Source organism: Piliocolobus tephrosceles, chromosome 16, assembly GCF_002776525.5.
Source record: "Piliocolobus tephrosceles isolate RC106 chromosome 16, ASM277652v3, whole genome shotgun sequence".
NCBI lineage: Eukaryota > Metazoa > Chordata > Mammalia > Primates > Cercopithecidae > Piliocolobus > Piliocolobus tephrosceles.
The window spans coordinates 53,448,312-53,462,530 of NC_045449.1; the positions used below are offsets into that span (position 1 = coordinate 53,448,312).

General features: G+C 46.8%; 1 protein-coding gene across 4 annotated transcripts in view; it reads right to left on the bottom strand.

The window, feature by feature from the left end:
• The window catches only part of EFTUD2 (elongation factor Tu GTP binding domain containing 2), a 46,271-nt gene that overhangs the window by 10,583 nt on the left and 21,469 nt on the right, over positions 1–14,219 (bottom strand). For all 4 annotated transcript variants that reach the window (XM_023191391.1, XM_023191394.1, XM_023191392.2 and 1 more), the window contains 6 exons: positions 12,343–12,467; positions 7,690–7,753; positions 7,202–7,292; positions 4,313–4,448; positions 3,046–3,173; positions 2,105–2,298 (listed from right to left, as the gene is read on the bottom strand). In XM_023191391.1, the coding sequence (XP_023047159.1) occupies positions 2,105–2,298; positions 3,046–3,173; positions 4,313–4,448; positions 7,202–7,292; positions 7,690–7,753; positions 12,343–12,467 (738 nt within the window). The remainder of the gene's footprint in view (positions 1–2,104; positions 2,299–3,045; positions 3,174–4,312; positions 4,449–7,201; positions 7,293–7,689; positions 7,754–12,342; positions 12,468–14,219) is intronic.

Below are 14,219 nucleotides of genomic sequence, written 5' to 3' on the forward strand. Positions count from 1 at the left end.
ACTAAAAATACAAAAAAATTAGCCGGGCGTGGTGGTGGGTGCCTGTAGTCCCAGTCACTTGGGAAGCTGAGCCAGGAGAATGGCGTGAACCCGGGAGGCGGAGCTTGCAGTAAGCTGAGATCGCAGCCACCACACTCCAGCTTGGGCAACAGAGTGAGACTGTCTCAAAAAAAAAAAAAAAAAAGCATCACAGAAAACTTCTACTTTCCAAGCTCTTCAATATTCTGCCTTTTGGCATTTAGGGTGGATTTGACAAAAGGGGCCATCATTGAGGTAGAGTAGCCACCTTAGGGAACACTTGGTTTAACTTGTCAACCGGGAAGCCAAACTCATAAACTGACAAGTAGCCCAGAGTCCCAAGCTAAGTTTGACTCTACAGATTGGGATGCTACAAGGTATCCAGTGAATCCTTCTCTCTTGGTCAAAGCACAGACAGTGGAGGTTGGGAAACAATTTCTTTTGGGAAGAAACACAAAGATTATTACTTAAGGAACACAGGAAAGGAAATGGAAAGAGGGTTAAAATGAAAATCTTGCTACAAAAGTTCATACAAGCTTCATGGGTTTTTTTTTTTTTTTTTTTTTGAGATGGAGTCTTGCTCTGTCACCCAGGCTGGAGTGCAGTGGCTGGATCTCAGCTCACTGCAAGCTCCTCCTCTCGGGTTCATGCCATTCTCCTGCCTCAGCCTCCCCAGTAGCTGGGACTACAGGCGCCCGCCACCTCGCCCGGCTAGTTTTTTGTATTTTTAGTAGAGACGGGGTTTCACCGTGTTAGCCAGGATGGTCTCGATCTCCTGACCTCGTGATCCGCCCGTCTCGGCCTCCCAAAGTGCTGGGATTACAGGCTTGAGCCACCGCGCCTGACCCTGCTTCATGCTTTCAAAAGGGGTTTAAGACGGCCTGTGGTGGCTTACACCTGTAATCCCAACACTTTGAGAGGCTGTGGTGGGAGGATCACTTGAGCCCAGGAGTTGGAGACTAGTCTGGGCAATATAGTGAAACATTGTCTCTACAAAAAAATTTAAATATTAGCCAGACGGCCGGGCGCGGTGGCTCAAGCCTGTAATCCCAGCACTTTGGGAGGCCGAGACGGGCGGATCATGAGGTCAGGAGACCGAGACCATCCTGGCTAACACGGTGAAACCCCGTCTCTACTAAAAATACAAAAACTAGCTGGGCGAGGTGGCGGGCGCCTGTAGTCTCAGCTACTCGGGAGGCTGAGGCAGGAGAATGGCGTAAACCCGGGAGGCGGAGCTTGCGGTGAGCTGAGATCCGGCCACTGCACTCCAGTCCGGGCGACAGAGCAAGACTCCGCCTCAAAAAAAAAAAAAAAATTAGCCAGACATGGTGGTGTGTGCTTGTAGTTCCAGCTACTTGGGAGGCTGAGGTGGAAGGACTGCTTGAGCCCAGGAGGTGGAGGCTGCAGTGAGCTGAGATTGTGCCACTGCACTCTAGCCTAGGCAACAGAGTGAGACCCTGTCTCAAAACAAACAAATAGGGCTAAAAAAAAAAAAGTTCACACAAGCCACCTAAAGTGCAAAGTTTCTGGCACTATTCCAACAGTAGCTGCCTTTGGCCCCAGCAAACCTTGGATAGGAAGAACTAGAAGTCAATAGCCCTGCAGATAGAGAGCCGCTTTAACCCCTCTTTTTTTTTTTTTTTTTTTTGGGACGGGGGGGTTCCCCCCTGTCCCCCAGGCTGGGGGGCAGTGGCGCGATCTCGGCTCACTGCAAGCTCTGCCTCCCGGGTTTACGCCATTCTCCTGCCTCAGCCTCCCGAGTAGCTGGGACTACAGGCGCCCGCCATCTCGCCCGGCTAGTTTTTTGTATTTTATAGTAGAGACGGGGTTTCACCGTGTAGACCAGGATGGTCTCAATCTCCTGACCTCGTGATCCGCCCGTCTCGGCCTCCCAAAGTGCTGGGATTACAGGCTTGAGCCACCGCGCCCGGCCCGCTTTAACCCCTCTTGCACAGAGCCTTGCAACTACTTCCAAGGAGGATCACCCCTTCCAGCTCCTTGGGGGCAGTCCCTGGACAGACACCAAGGCATACGCAGTCCCTGGACAGACACCAAGGCATACCCCTGGGGCTCTGGTTGGCAGTACCTGGCCACAGAGATCCAAAGGCGGCCCACAGTGCATATCTGGGAGTCTTCCTCATCCTCCAGGGTGTAGTTCTCCCCCAGTACCTTCACAGGCTGCCCAGCATGAATGGTGCCACTCAGCACCCGGCCAAAGGCATGAAATTGGACTCCATCATCTGTGCTGTACATCTTAGTAGTGTGGCACATCAGGGGGCCCTGGAAGAGGGGACAGGGTGTAGCTTCAACCACATCTACCCTCTGGGGAAGTACTACTCCCCGCCATCTTCCTTGACAGCAAGGACATGATCTCTATGAGGAGCTAGAGAAAGATGAGGTAATCTCATCTCCAAACTATGTTGTATCCCATCCCTCTAAGGAGGCTGAATAGGAGACATGGCAGAGCAAAAATATTCTCTTCCTTTTTTCTTTTTGGGAAGATAAGAGCATTGAGGAAGAGACACAGATTTAAGATGGCAGACCAGCACTATTGACAAGATTCCTACTGTCCCAAATTTCCTCTTAAGATGTAACTCAATCCTCAACTGGCTGTCTATTTATGACGAGAAACTAGACGGCCTAAGAAATGGCTGAGAAAGATGTTTTTAAAAGCCAGGACTGACAAGATTAGCTACCATTTGTTGAATCTTTAGTATCTGCCAGGCAACATGCTGAACACAATTGTAACACTTCCTTAATCTTATTTAAATCTCATAACAACCGCTCACATTTTATTATGCTCGTGTTATAGACCAAAGCCTTGAGGCTCAGGAAATGTGAGTAATGTTCGCAAGGTCATGGCACTAGCAGCGGTAACATCAGGCTTTGCATTCAGGCCTGACTGTGCCCATGGGGATGGGGAGGCAAGGGTGGGAAAGAGGGTATGATTCCTGTGACCAGAAATCAGTATCCTCACACAGGAAAGGAAAAAAAAAACCAGAGAACCGGGGAGCCACGTGCCCTTACATCAGGGTCACAGTCACTCATAGCCTCGCCGAGGTCGGAGTCCACACCGCCCGTGTAGGTGTGCTCAATCTTTGGCTTGGCGCCCACCTTTGGAGAAGGGATATGCTGCACGCACATGTCCACAAAGCCTGTGGATGGAAAAGAGAAAGCCATTACTACATGCCCCCCCGGGGAGCACGAGCAGGAGTTACTGAACCATTCACAATGGTCAGAAAGCTCAAAGTGCGGGGACTAAAAGCTCTGGCTCTATGATTCTAGGGGCAAAGTTGATAACCTGTTTCTGGGAACGTGCTGCTAAAAGATTTGGAGTCACCCTGATGCTGGAAAAGAGCAAGAAGCAGGTATCAGTGGTACACGGTTCCTTGGAACTCCGCTGACAGCAAGTTTAAAGTACATCAATCTATGAACTTTTATAGGCTATACGCATTTACATGGAACAAAATAAGCACCCCATCTAACACCTACTTAAAACAATTCCTGACCTGACTCCCATTGAGAAACACCGCATGCATCTCTATTCAATAAGTTACCCGTTTTCCAAACACATTAATAAACCACACAAGTGGGAACCGTGAGCACACTGGGATAGGCGTGTCTACCTTCAATGGTATCTAGTGTGTCAGACTGGTGGGCAGACCAAAATAAGCTATTAAAACTACGCACCTTGGGGACCCAGACACCTGATTCCCACTGGACTTAGAATCAGAGACTGCTGAGAAGACCCTCAGCCATCACCCTTTACACTTCCCTGATTTTACAGATAACAAATTAGAGTCATGATGAATTAGGTGGCTTGCCCAGGGTCATCTCATGGAATGGCCAGGGCAGGATCGAGACAGACTCAGGTGGTTTTTTCAACCAGTCCAGTGTCTTTCTGCTGACCACCTGCCTTCTGTGTAACTAACCAAGTCTCCCAAATCCTAGCCTAGCACTTTTTGCAGTATTTCATAATACCCAAGCATCCATGTTCCCGGCTGCCCCCTGGAAAATACATCAGAACCACAGAGCCTGCCTCCCCATCTCATTTACTTGAACACTCCTCCTGGCAGGAAAATGTAATTCCTTTTGGTTCCCAAGATAGAATGTGTGCCATCATCCACTAAGGAAAGCAGCTAGGAAAAACATCAGTGTTCTGCATCTCCATCTGTAGTTTGTCGAAAAGATCCTCAGACCTCTGACCTCCATTGCAGTGTGAGAAAAAGTTGCTGTGATACCTGTGGCAGGGCACGAGGATGACAGAGTTAAGGGGCCACAAGCACGTTACTACCTGTGAACTCGCCAAAGAACTTTTTGCAGACCAGCCTGAGCAGGGGGCGGATGTTCAGCTTCAGCTCCTCCTTCGTCAGGTGGATGCCAAGCTCATCTAGGGTCCGTGGGAGGCTGGTGTCCACATCACCCACAACCTGTGAGGGTATAAGATACCATGTCAGCTGTAGTGAGAGCCTGAGCATGGTGCTAGAGGGAGACAAGGAAAGGCCAAAGAAATAGCTGAAGAACTCCTGCACAAGGCTCTCTTCTATGCAGACAAAGCTCTTGGCAAGAACAAAAGTTTTGTTTCAGCGGCATCTCTGCTACCTACCCTTCAAACCATAGGCAAAGCCAACTTGGTTACATCCCCATCCCAGCCAATAAACCAAGCACTCAGATTGATTACTCCTAGTGCTGCCCCCTGGTGTCTGAAAAGCAGCATCTCATCCCACTCAGGAACTCCCTCACCTATTAAATAGAAGTCTATTTACAGACTTCTCAGATTTAGAGGATCATTGTGCACTGGAAGGAACCAAAAAAGGTCACCTGGCTGTGGATCCTGTCAGGGCAGGGCCAAGCTAAATCATCCTCAGCAGACTCAAGGTCTCTACTGAGGCAGGCTCTATAAATTTTTTTTATTAATCCATTCCAGTCTGACATAAGATACTAAGTATTTTTCAGCACTAATAAATTTTAATCGCTATTTTATCTTGTTGCTAGGTTTTGCTGTTTTGTCCACTGGAATGGCCACACATAGTTTGTGTATGTGTGTGTCCACTGTGCTTATTAAACACCTGCGTATTTTATTACTGTCTTGGGAGAAAGGTCTGTACGAAAATTCCTGTAATTTTTACCCTTTTAGTCCTATCTTTTAGGGAGTACAAATTCATATTGTCACGTTATATTCTTTTTTTTACAGACAGGGTCTCACTCTGTCACCCAGGTTGGAGTGCAATGGTGTGATCATGGCTCACTGCAATCTCCGTCACCCGGGCTCAAGTGATCCTCCTGCCTCAGCCCCCCAAGTAGTTGGGACTACAGGCACGCACCACTACAACAGCTAATTCTATTCTGTGTGCAGACAGGGTTTAGCCATGTTGTCCAGGCTGGTCTTGAACTCTTGATCTCAAGCGATCTGCCCACTGGGAACTCCCAAAGTGCTGGGATTACAGGCGTGAGTCACCACATCTGGCCAAGTTATATTCTTTGCTTCTCAGCATTCCACATGCTTAATTAAATCCTTACCATTTCCTGATAAATTATTTCAATCTGACAAGCATCACATATTGTACAAACAGTTATGAAAGCAAAGTTCATAGGAACACGCTTTGTTTGTTTTTTTCTGAGACAGGGTCTCACTTCGCCACTCAGGCTGGAATGCAGTGGTGTGATCATGGATCACTGCAGTTTTGACCACCAGGGTTCAAGCAATCCTCTGGCCTCAGCCTCCTGAGTAGCTAGGACCACAGGTACACACCACCACTCCCAGTTGATTTTTTTTTTTTTTTTTGAGACTGAGTCTTGCTCTGTCACCCAGGCTGGAGTGCAGTGGCACGATCTCAGCTCACTGCAGCCTCAGCCTCAAGAGTAGCTGGGATTACAGGCATAAGCCACTATGCCTGGGTAATTTTTGTATTTTCAGTAGAGATGGGGTCTTGCCATGTTGCCCAGGCTGGTCTTAAACTCCTGGGCTCAAGTGATCCTCCTGCCTTGGCCTCCCAAAGCATCTGGATTACAGGCCTGAGCCACTATGCCCAGCCCAGACATACTTTTAGTGGTTGTAAAGTGGTTCATTTTATGGGATGTACCATGATTCATTTAATCAGATTAAGGAGCATAACTGACAAACATTTAACTTACTTCTTGTTTTTTCCCTTTTCCTGCTGTTACAAACAATGCTATAAGCTGAAGTGGTAGACTCCTGCCTGTAATCCCAGCACTTTGGGAGGCCAAGGCAGGAGGATCACTTGAGGCTAGAAGTCTGAGACCAGCTTGGGGATAACGGCGAGACCTTGTCTCTATAAAAAAGTTTTAAAAAGTTAGCCAGGCATGGTAGCTTGCGCCTGCAGTCACAGCTTCTCAGGAGGCTGAGGTGGGAGGACTGCTCAAACCTAGGAGTTTGAAGTTGCAGTGAGCTATGATCGTGCTATTGTACTCCAGCCTGGGTGACAGAGTGGGACCCTATCTCTAAAAAACAAAAACAAACAACAACCAAAAATGCTATAAACACTTTGATTTATATAAGTAGCCAGGAGGACTTTCACAATTATATCTGTAAGTTAAATTCCCATAACTGAAATGATTAGTTCTAAGTGTCACATTCTTCTCAACAGTCAAGATATGTTCATAAACCTGCTCTAGGAGAAGACTTTTCTTTCATACCTCCTCCCTTTCCTTTGATTTTTTTTTTTTTTTTTTGGAGACGGAGTCTTGCTCTGTTGCCCGGGCTGGAGTGCAATGGCGTGATCTCGGCTAACTGCAACCTCTCCCTCCCGGGTTCAAGCAATTCTCCCACCTCAGCCTCCTGAGTAGCTGGGACTACAGGCGTCCGCCACCACGCCCAGCTAATTTTTTGTATTTTAGTGGAGACGGGGTTTCACCATGTTGCCCAGGCTGGTCTCAAGCTCCTGAGCTCAGGCAATCTGCCCACCTCCGCTTCCCAGAGTGCTAGGATTACAGGCATGAGCCACAATGCCCAGGCCCCTTTCCTTTGATTTTTATAGCACTTGGAGTACTACAGTGTTCTGGATCTAGAAGATTACTTCTTGAACAATTGGTGACCAACAACCACCCTTATACTTAACAGAAAACTGAGCAGGTTTAGGGACAGAGTGAAGTGTGAGTTCACCAGCTCTTCCACACTGTGCTTATAAGAGCAGATCTGCCCAGTGTGGCCTGACACACTCACCTGGGCGAGGATCTTATAAAGGGGCTCCAAGATAAACTCCACGAAACTTCTCTGGGAGCTGCTAGTTGGGGCCTTTTTGGTGAACTTTCGCCTAAAAGGAAAAATAAGAGTTCTGAGTGACCCGGGAGGAAAGGCACTATCGCTGATCCCAAGAGGCATTGTCTAAGTGCTGAATCTGAACAGCAGCCCAGGGGAGGAATGTGTTGTGACTGTAAAGTTTCCAGAGGCAGATTCCTGGAAGGATACATGGTTATGACCCTCCTGGATGCCTGAGCTGGGCTGTAAAGACTTCAGGAGAAAAAGTCTCTCACCAGATCAGAGCTTAGGAAGCCAACCCATTTAGGGGAGGAAAGACAGTAGTTTACGTTAAAAAAAAAAAAAAAAAGTAAGGTATTTTAATCTTTGAACTCAGAGAATTTCTCTATCTCTTCTCACTTACTGGGTAAATGATCACCCGTCTGGAAAGTCACGTCCCATACTCTACTTACGTCTTAGGGTTGAAGTAGATGTCACCCCAGAGTCTTTTAGCAAATTCCTGGTAATTAATGTCACCTATGGGAGAAGTCACACAATTATAATCTACCTAGCAAAGTGTTGTTCAAAATTCTGTTTCAGGTGGCACAAGTGGTTCGTAGCTGAGAACTTCTGCCACTTGCCTTTCCAGGGTCCACACATTCCCCTCTAACCAGACAGGAAAACGGGGACACTGAGGCACAAAGTAGGACAAGACTGGTCCAAAGTTGACAAGGCTGTGCTGGAGCCAAAATGAGAACCCAAGCCTCTCCATCTCCACCAAGCACTAGGACTGAACTATGGACAACAGCATGTGTTACATGTTTTCCTTTGATGGAACAGGGTCACCTACTGTGTGGCATCCTCTATCTGTGTCTAAACCCTGTTTCTTCTGGAAGGGGAATTTAATGGTTCTTTCACCCTTTCCTGATGTAGACAAGCTCATCTCTGCTGCCAGTGTGGGCCACCTTCCAACTACAGTGTCACCATAAGGCTCTGGCTAGCCCCAGGCCTCAAGTAAGCAATTACTCAGCCCTCCCAAGAGAAAACACCAAAGCCAACCTTTGGCTCATCTTTTACCAATTAATATTTTTAGTTCGACTATAACTGCTAATCCTGGTCAGACTATACCAAACAACTATGGCTTTTAAAAGTCAATACATTGGGTAACATTCAGTTAGACAAGTGATACCACCAACTACCTCCTGGATATTTCTACACAGATGTCAGACTGTCCCCTCTCCCCTTGTATGGGATAAAGGGAATGCATCAGCTTTTTCCTAAACCCACATTCCCCTTCAGACTTCTCTGTCTCCATCAGTATCGTTATCACCAAAATTTCATGTAAACTCAAAATCTTTTTCTTCCTTACTCTGTTAATTACCAAATTCTCCCCTTCTTTCCCACATTGTTAGTTACTGAGGCTTTCCTTCCTCTGAACCACTAAATGTTTACGCCCTCTGTTAATGATCAAATTCTCCCTTTCTTTCACACATTGTTACTGAAACTTTCCTTCCCCTGAACCACTGAATTTATGCCCTCTGTTAATGATCAAATTCTCCCTTTCTTTCCCACATTGTTAGTTACCGAAACTTTCCTTCCTCTGAACCACTGAGTGTTTATGCCCTCTGTTAATGCACTTACCATGCAGTATAATCACTGAACCTTTTTTCTTTGAGGCCGGGTCTCACTCTGTCATCCACACTGGAGTGCAGTGGCATAACCTCAGCTCCCTGAAGCCTTGACCTCCCTAGCTCATGCAATCCTCCCACCTCTGCCTCCCAAGTAGCTGGGACTACAGGTGTGTGCCATTACAGCCAGCTAATTTTTTTTTTTTTTTTGAGACAGAGTCTTGCTCTGTCGCCCAGGCTGGAGTGCAGTGGCACGATCTCGGCTCACTGCAAGCTCCACCTCCCAGGTTCCTGCCATTCTCCTGCCTCAGCCTCCCGAGTAGCTGGGACTACAGGCGCCCGCCACCACGCCCGGCTAATTTTTTTCGTTTTTTTTTCAGTAGAGACAGGGCTTCACCGTGTTAGCCAGGATGGTCTTGACCTCTTGACCTCATAATCTGCCCACCTCGGCCTCCCAAAGTGCTGGGATTACAGGTGTGAGCCACCGGCCATGGCCAGCTAATTTTTAAAATTTTTTGTAGAGACAAGGTCTTACCATGTTGCCTACACTGGTTTTGAGCTCCTGGCCTCAAGTGATCCTCTATTTTGGCCTCCCAAAGTGCTGGGATTACAGGCACGAGCCACCGTACCTGGCCTGAACTTGAACTCTTCTCCTTGGTTAAACATTCCACAGTTACCTGAACAGGCCATGACTAACACCACCTGCCTCTGTGCCTCTTTTTCCAGCCCTGCAAGTCTGGAATTTCTGGCTTTCTACTCTCTATTTGCCCAAGTCCCATCTCCTTCCCTCGGCTTTACCTGACTCCAAGCTATTGAGGCTGACCTCTACCCCACCCCTAAGTTCTCTCAGCTGTATCTGCCTACAGTAGATACCTGGTACTCAGCTCACACTATCACCTCACATTGCCAATCATCATTCTGTGGGATTCTGTCCGTCCACTGGATGAAGTTTCTAGAAGTCCGAAGTTGTTCATCATGCCTTATTATACTATATTCCTAGCGAGAGCACATGGTATCAGTTTCGGCAGTAAGGTATAAATGGATTCTAGTTACAGCTCTATCAGTAAGTTCTGTGACCATGGGGATAGTTTCTCTCCATGTCAAATGAAGAGGAAGGACTCAATGATCTCTTCAATATTCCCTTCAGTGCTGACTTTCCAGAAGTCTACACATGGCTTTCCACGACAATGCTGCTGCAGCCCAGCCCATAGCTAGCTCTGGCATAAACTAACAGTGGGTTCAAAGGATGAGAAACAATCTTGCCCAAGGCTGAGGATCATTTTCAATCAGAATTGGAATCATCTCTGCATTATAATTACAAAAGGGTCTTGGATTCTGCTTCACATGCTCATACAATGGACATTCAGAAACACATAAACTTCTACTGGAACTCTGTTCAATTTCATTTATTGCCCAGCTACCCATTTTTAAAAAACAGCCATCTGGAAATAATTGATATATATATCTAATAACAAGAAAATGGTCAATGGTCCAATGCTGTATGAAAAACACAGATTATATATGTATACAGGTAATCCTTGAACAACATGGTTTGAATGTCTTGGGTCCAATTATACATGGATTTTTTCCCCCACCTCTGCCACCTGAGACACCAAGTCCAATGCCTCCTCTGCCTTAGCCTGCTCAATGTGAAGATGACGAAGATGAAGACCTTTATGATGATCCACTTCCACTGAACGAACAGTAAATGTATTTTTTCTCATGATTTTCTTGGTAACATCTTCTTTTCTCCAGCTTACTTTATTATAAGAATATAGTAGATAGGCCGGGCACAGTGGCTCATGCCTGTAATTCCAGCACTTTGAGAGGCCGAGGTGGGTGGATCACAAGGTCAGGAGTTCGAGACCAGCCTGACCAACATGGTGAAACCCCGTCTCTACTAAAAATACAAAAATTAGGCCGGGCGCGGTGGCTCAAGCCTATAATCCCAGCACTTTGGGAGGCCGAGACGGGCGGATCAAGAGGTCAGAAGATCGAGACCATCCTGGCTAACACGGTGAAACCCCATCTCTACTAAAAAATACAAAAAACTAGCCAGGCGAGGTGGTGGGCACCTGTAGTCCCAGCTACTCGGGAGGCTGAGGCAGGAGAATGGTGTAAACCCAGGAAGCGGAGCTTGCAGTGAGCTGAGATTGTGCCACTGCACTCCAGCCTGGGCGACAGAGCCAGACTCCGTCTCAAAAAACAAAACAAAACAAAACAAAACAAAATACAAAAATTAGCTGGCCGTTGTGGCACCCACCTGTTATCCTAGCTACTCAGGAGGCTGAGGCAGGAGAATCGCTTGAACCCGGAGGCTGAGATCATGCCCTTGCACTCCAGCCTGGGCAACAGAGTGAGACTCTGTCTCGGAAAAAAAAAAAAAAAAAAAGAAGTAAATTTTTCTTTTCTTGTTTTCTGAGACAGGGTCTTGCTCTGTTGCCTGGGCTGGAGTGCAATGGTGCAATCATGGCTCACTGTAGCCTCAACCTCCTGGGCTCAAGTGATCCTCCCGAGTTGGGACTACAGGTCAGCGTCACCACGCCCAACTAATTTTTTGTATTCTTTTGTAGAGACGGGGTTTTGCCATGTTGCCCAGGCTGGTCTCAAACTATTGGGCTCAAGTGATCTGCCTGCCTCAGATTCCCAAAGTCCTGGGATTATAGATGTGAGCCACTGCACCCAGTCAAAAAAGACTGAACTTTAATCCCCCATTTTTTTTTCACAAGAGCAAAGGGCTCCATGCTGAGAGTGCAGCAGGACAACTGACTGGCAAGAATAGAAACACTGGTGCTCCGCTGCCTACTGGTCATGAGACCTCTCATGGAGCCTGTCTGCTCCACCCTAAAAACGGTGTAACAGTGACTTCCCTCTAAGGAACTGTAACATTGAACATAGGAAAGACTCTCAGCGCACGATTCCTATTGGAATCTGAGGTAACTGAGGAAGTGCAAAGGTGAAGAGCCAGGGAGTCTCTCACAGTGGGAATCTGGTCTTAAAGATCTGGTGTTGAGGCTCCAGGAACCCATGATATTATGCGGCTGGGCATGTCAGCAGAGGCCTGTAGATGCTGGCTGCAAGGTCACCATGAGTTCTCAATTTAGACCCATGAAATTGATGTCTGCCTCCATACGGCTGGCTAGAAGCACTAACGGTGAGAGAGATGTTACCTGTGAGGAGGTCTGAAAGTGCCTGTGGGCATGGATGATTCCTGTTTTACAAAACCTGTTTCACTCTAGGAGAGACTTTTATTCCTAAAATGACCCCCTTCTTCTCCCATGTCCTCCTATTCACTGTTACTTTTCTATTATTTAGAAACCACTTAGCCTGAAGAAAGGGTCTCAAGGCCAGAAAGACCCCCAAATGTGATAATAACAGGTGATAAAATGTTCCCCCAACAGGGTGCTCTGATATGAAGCCAATTTCTGAGCCATTCAGCAGGAAAGGCACACAGGACTCAGGGGAAGCTGGTGAGACAGACTGTCAGCCAGCGCTTACCAAAGGTGTCGGCGTAGATCTTGGCAAAGGAGCCCAGCGTGAAGCAGATGCTGTACTGGGAGCTGGAGAAGCAGACGTTACCCAAGAGTGGGGAAAGGATCAGGTTCTCATCAGTGGAATACATGCTGAAACAGAGACAGTGGTAAGCACAGTGCCAGGCTGTAGCATCCCAGATGCACTGCCAAGGGGAAGGGCAGGAACTCAGTATCACAGCCACTCTCCAGTCCTCGGAAGGGACTTGTGCAGGACACTTAGTTTTGCCAACAGCCTGGTCCAAGAATGTGACACGATGGAGCTGTTCCCTAATTCCCAATAACAAGCTGATTTCCCAGAGTTGGGAACATTCTGCACAATCTTGGAAAAGTTAACTGCACCAGACAGACAAGGGGAAACCTAGAGGACAGAGACAAAAACCTTAGAACACAGGAAATGAATCTAATGTGATAAGATAGAAATACAGAAATACATTTGAGGAAAAACCTCAATTTCACAAATATAAGCAGACATAAACATCATTTAAAAAAGAGAAAAGAAAGGAAAAGAAGAAAAGCAACTCTGCTCTTTACTCTCACTGCCATACTCTTTATTCTTTTGTGTTTGGCTTTTACAGTGTTAAAACTTTCAATCTTAAAAGCCATGAACAAACCACAAGCATCTGAGTTCACTAACATTTATAAGAAAACCAGTTGTACAAGGGGATCAAATCCACAATCTTAGCCTTACTGGCACATTATCTTATGGAATTTCCCAATAGAGAAATAAAGGTATAGCTTATAAAAAACAGCCCTCTACCCCCAAGTTACGCTCCCTAGAGGCAACTGCTTTCAACACTTTTAAAGCTGCTTTTAGAGTATTTGCCTTCAGATTTCTAAGAAATATGTTTATGTTGCTTTTTCTTGCTTAGAGGTTCTTTTGTTTTTGAGACAGGGTCTTGCCTTGTTGCCCAGGCTGAAGCACAGTGGCAAATCACAATTCACTGTAGCCTCGATTCTCAGGCTCACGCAATCCTCCCTCCTCAGCCTCCCAAGTAGCTGGGACTGCAGGCATGAAGCACCAAGCCTGGCTAATTTTTGTAGAGATGAGATACAAATGCCATGTTTCCCAGGCTTGAACCTTGAACTCCTGGGCTCAAGCAATCTTCTGCCTCGGCCTCCCAAAGTGCTGGGATTCTAGGTATAAGCCACTGTGCCTGAGCTCTTGTTTAGAGGTTTGAAACATGACCTCTTGACTTCCTATTTTAGTAAATCAGGTTAAATGTAGCCCTATCCCACCTGCTGCCTTTTTTTTTTTTTTTTTTTTAAAGGGACAGCGTCTCACTCTGTCACCCACATTGGAGTGCAACAGCACAATCATAGTTCACTATAAGCCTGAACTCCTTGGCTCAAGTGATCTTTTTGCCTCTGCCTCCCAGGTAGCTAGGATTACAAACACATACCACCATGCCAAGCTAATTTTAAAATCATTTTTTGTAAACAGAGAGTCTAGCTATGTTGCCTAGGCTGGTCTTGAACTCCTAGCCTCAAGCGATCCTCCCGCCTTGACCTCTCAAAGTGCTGGGATTACAGGCATAAGCTATCATGCTCAGTCTTTTTATTAAAAGATAGTTGTCATTTCATCCTTTGGACTCATCGTGTCACGTTGGGCTCTAGTCATTGTCAGTCCTTGCAGAGATGGGGTGAAGATATTCCTTTTGAAAAGTAGTGCTACACACTGGGAAGGCTCCTGAAGGTATCCGTCTCTAGCCACACAGGTACCATCCCCAATCCTCAAATGGAAAGGCATTCTTTCAGTAGGACGGCCTCCTCACAGGCCCATTTAAGGGGCTGCAGGAAGTCATCTAGCACATCCTTCAGCCTGTAGTAAGACTGTCTTTAAGA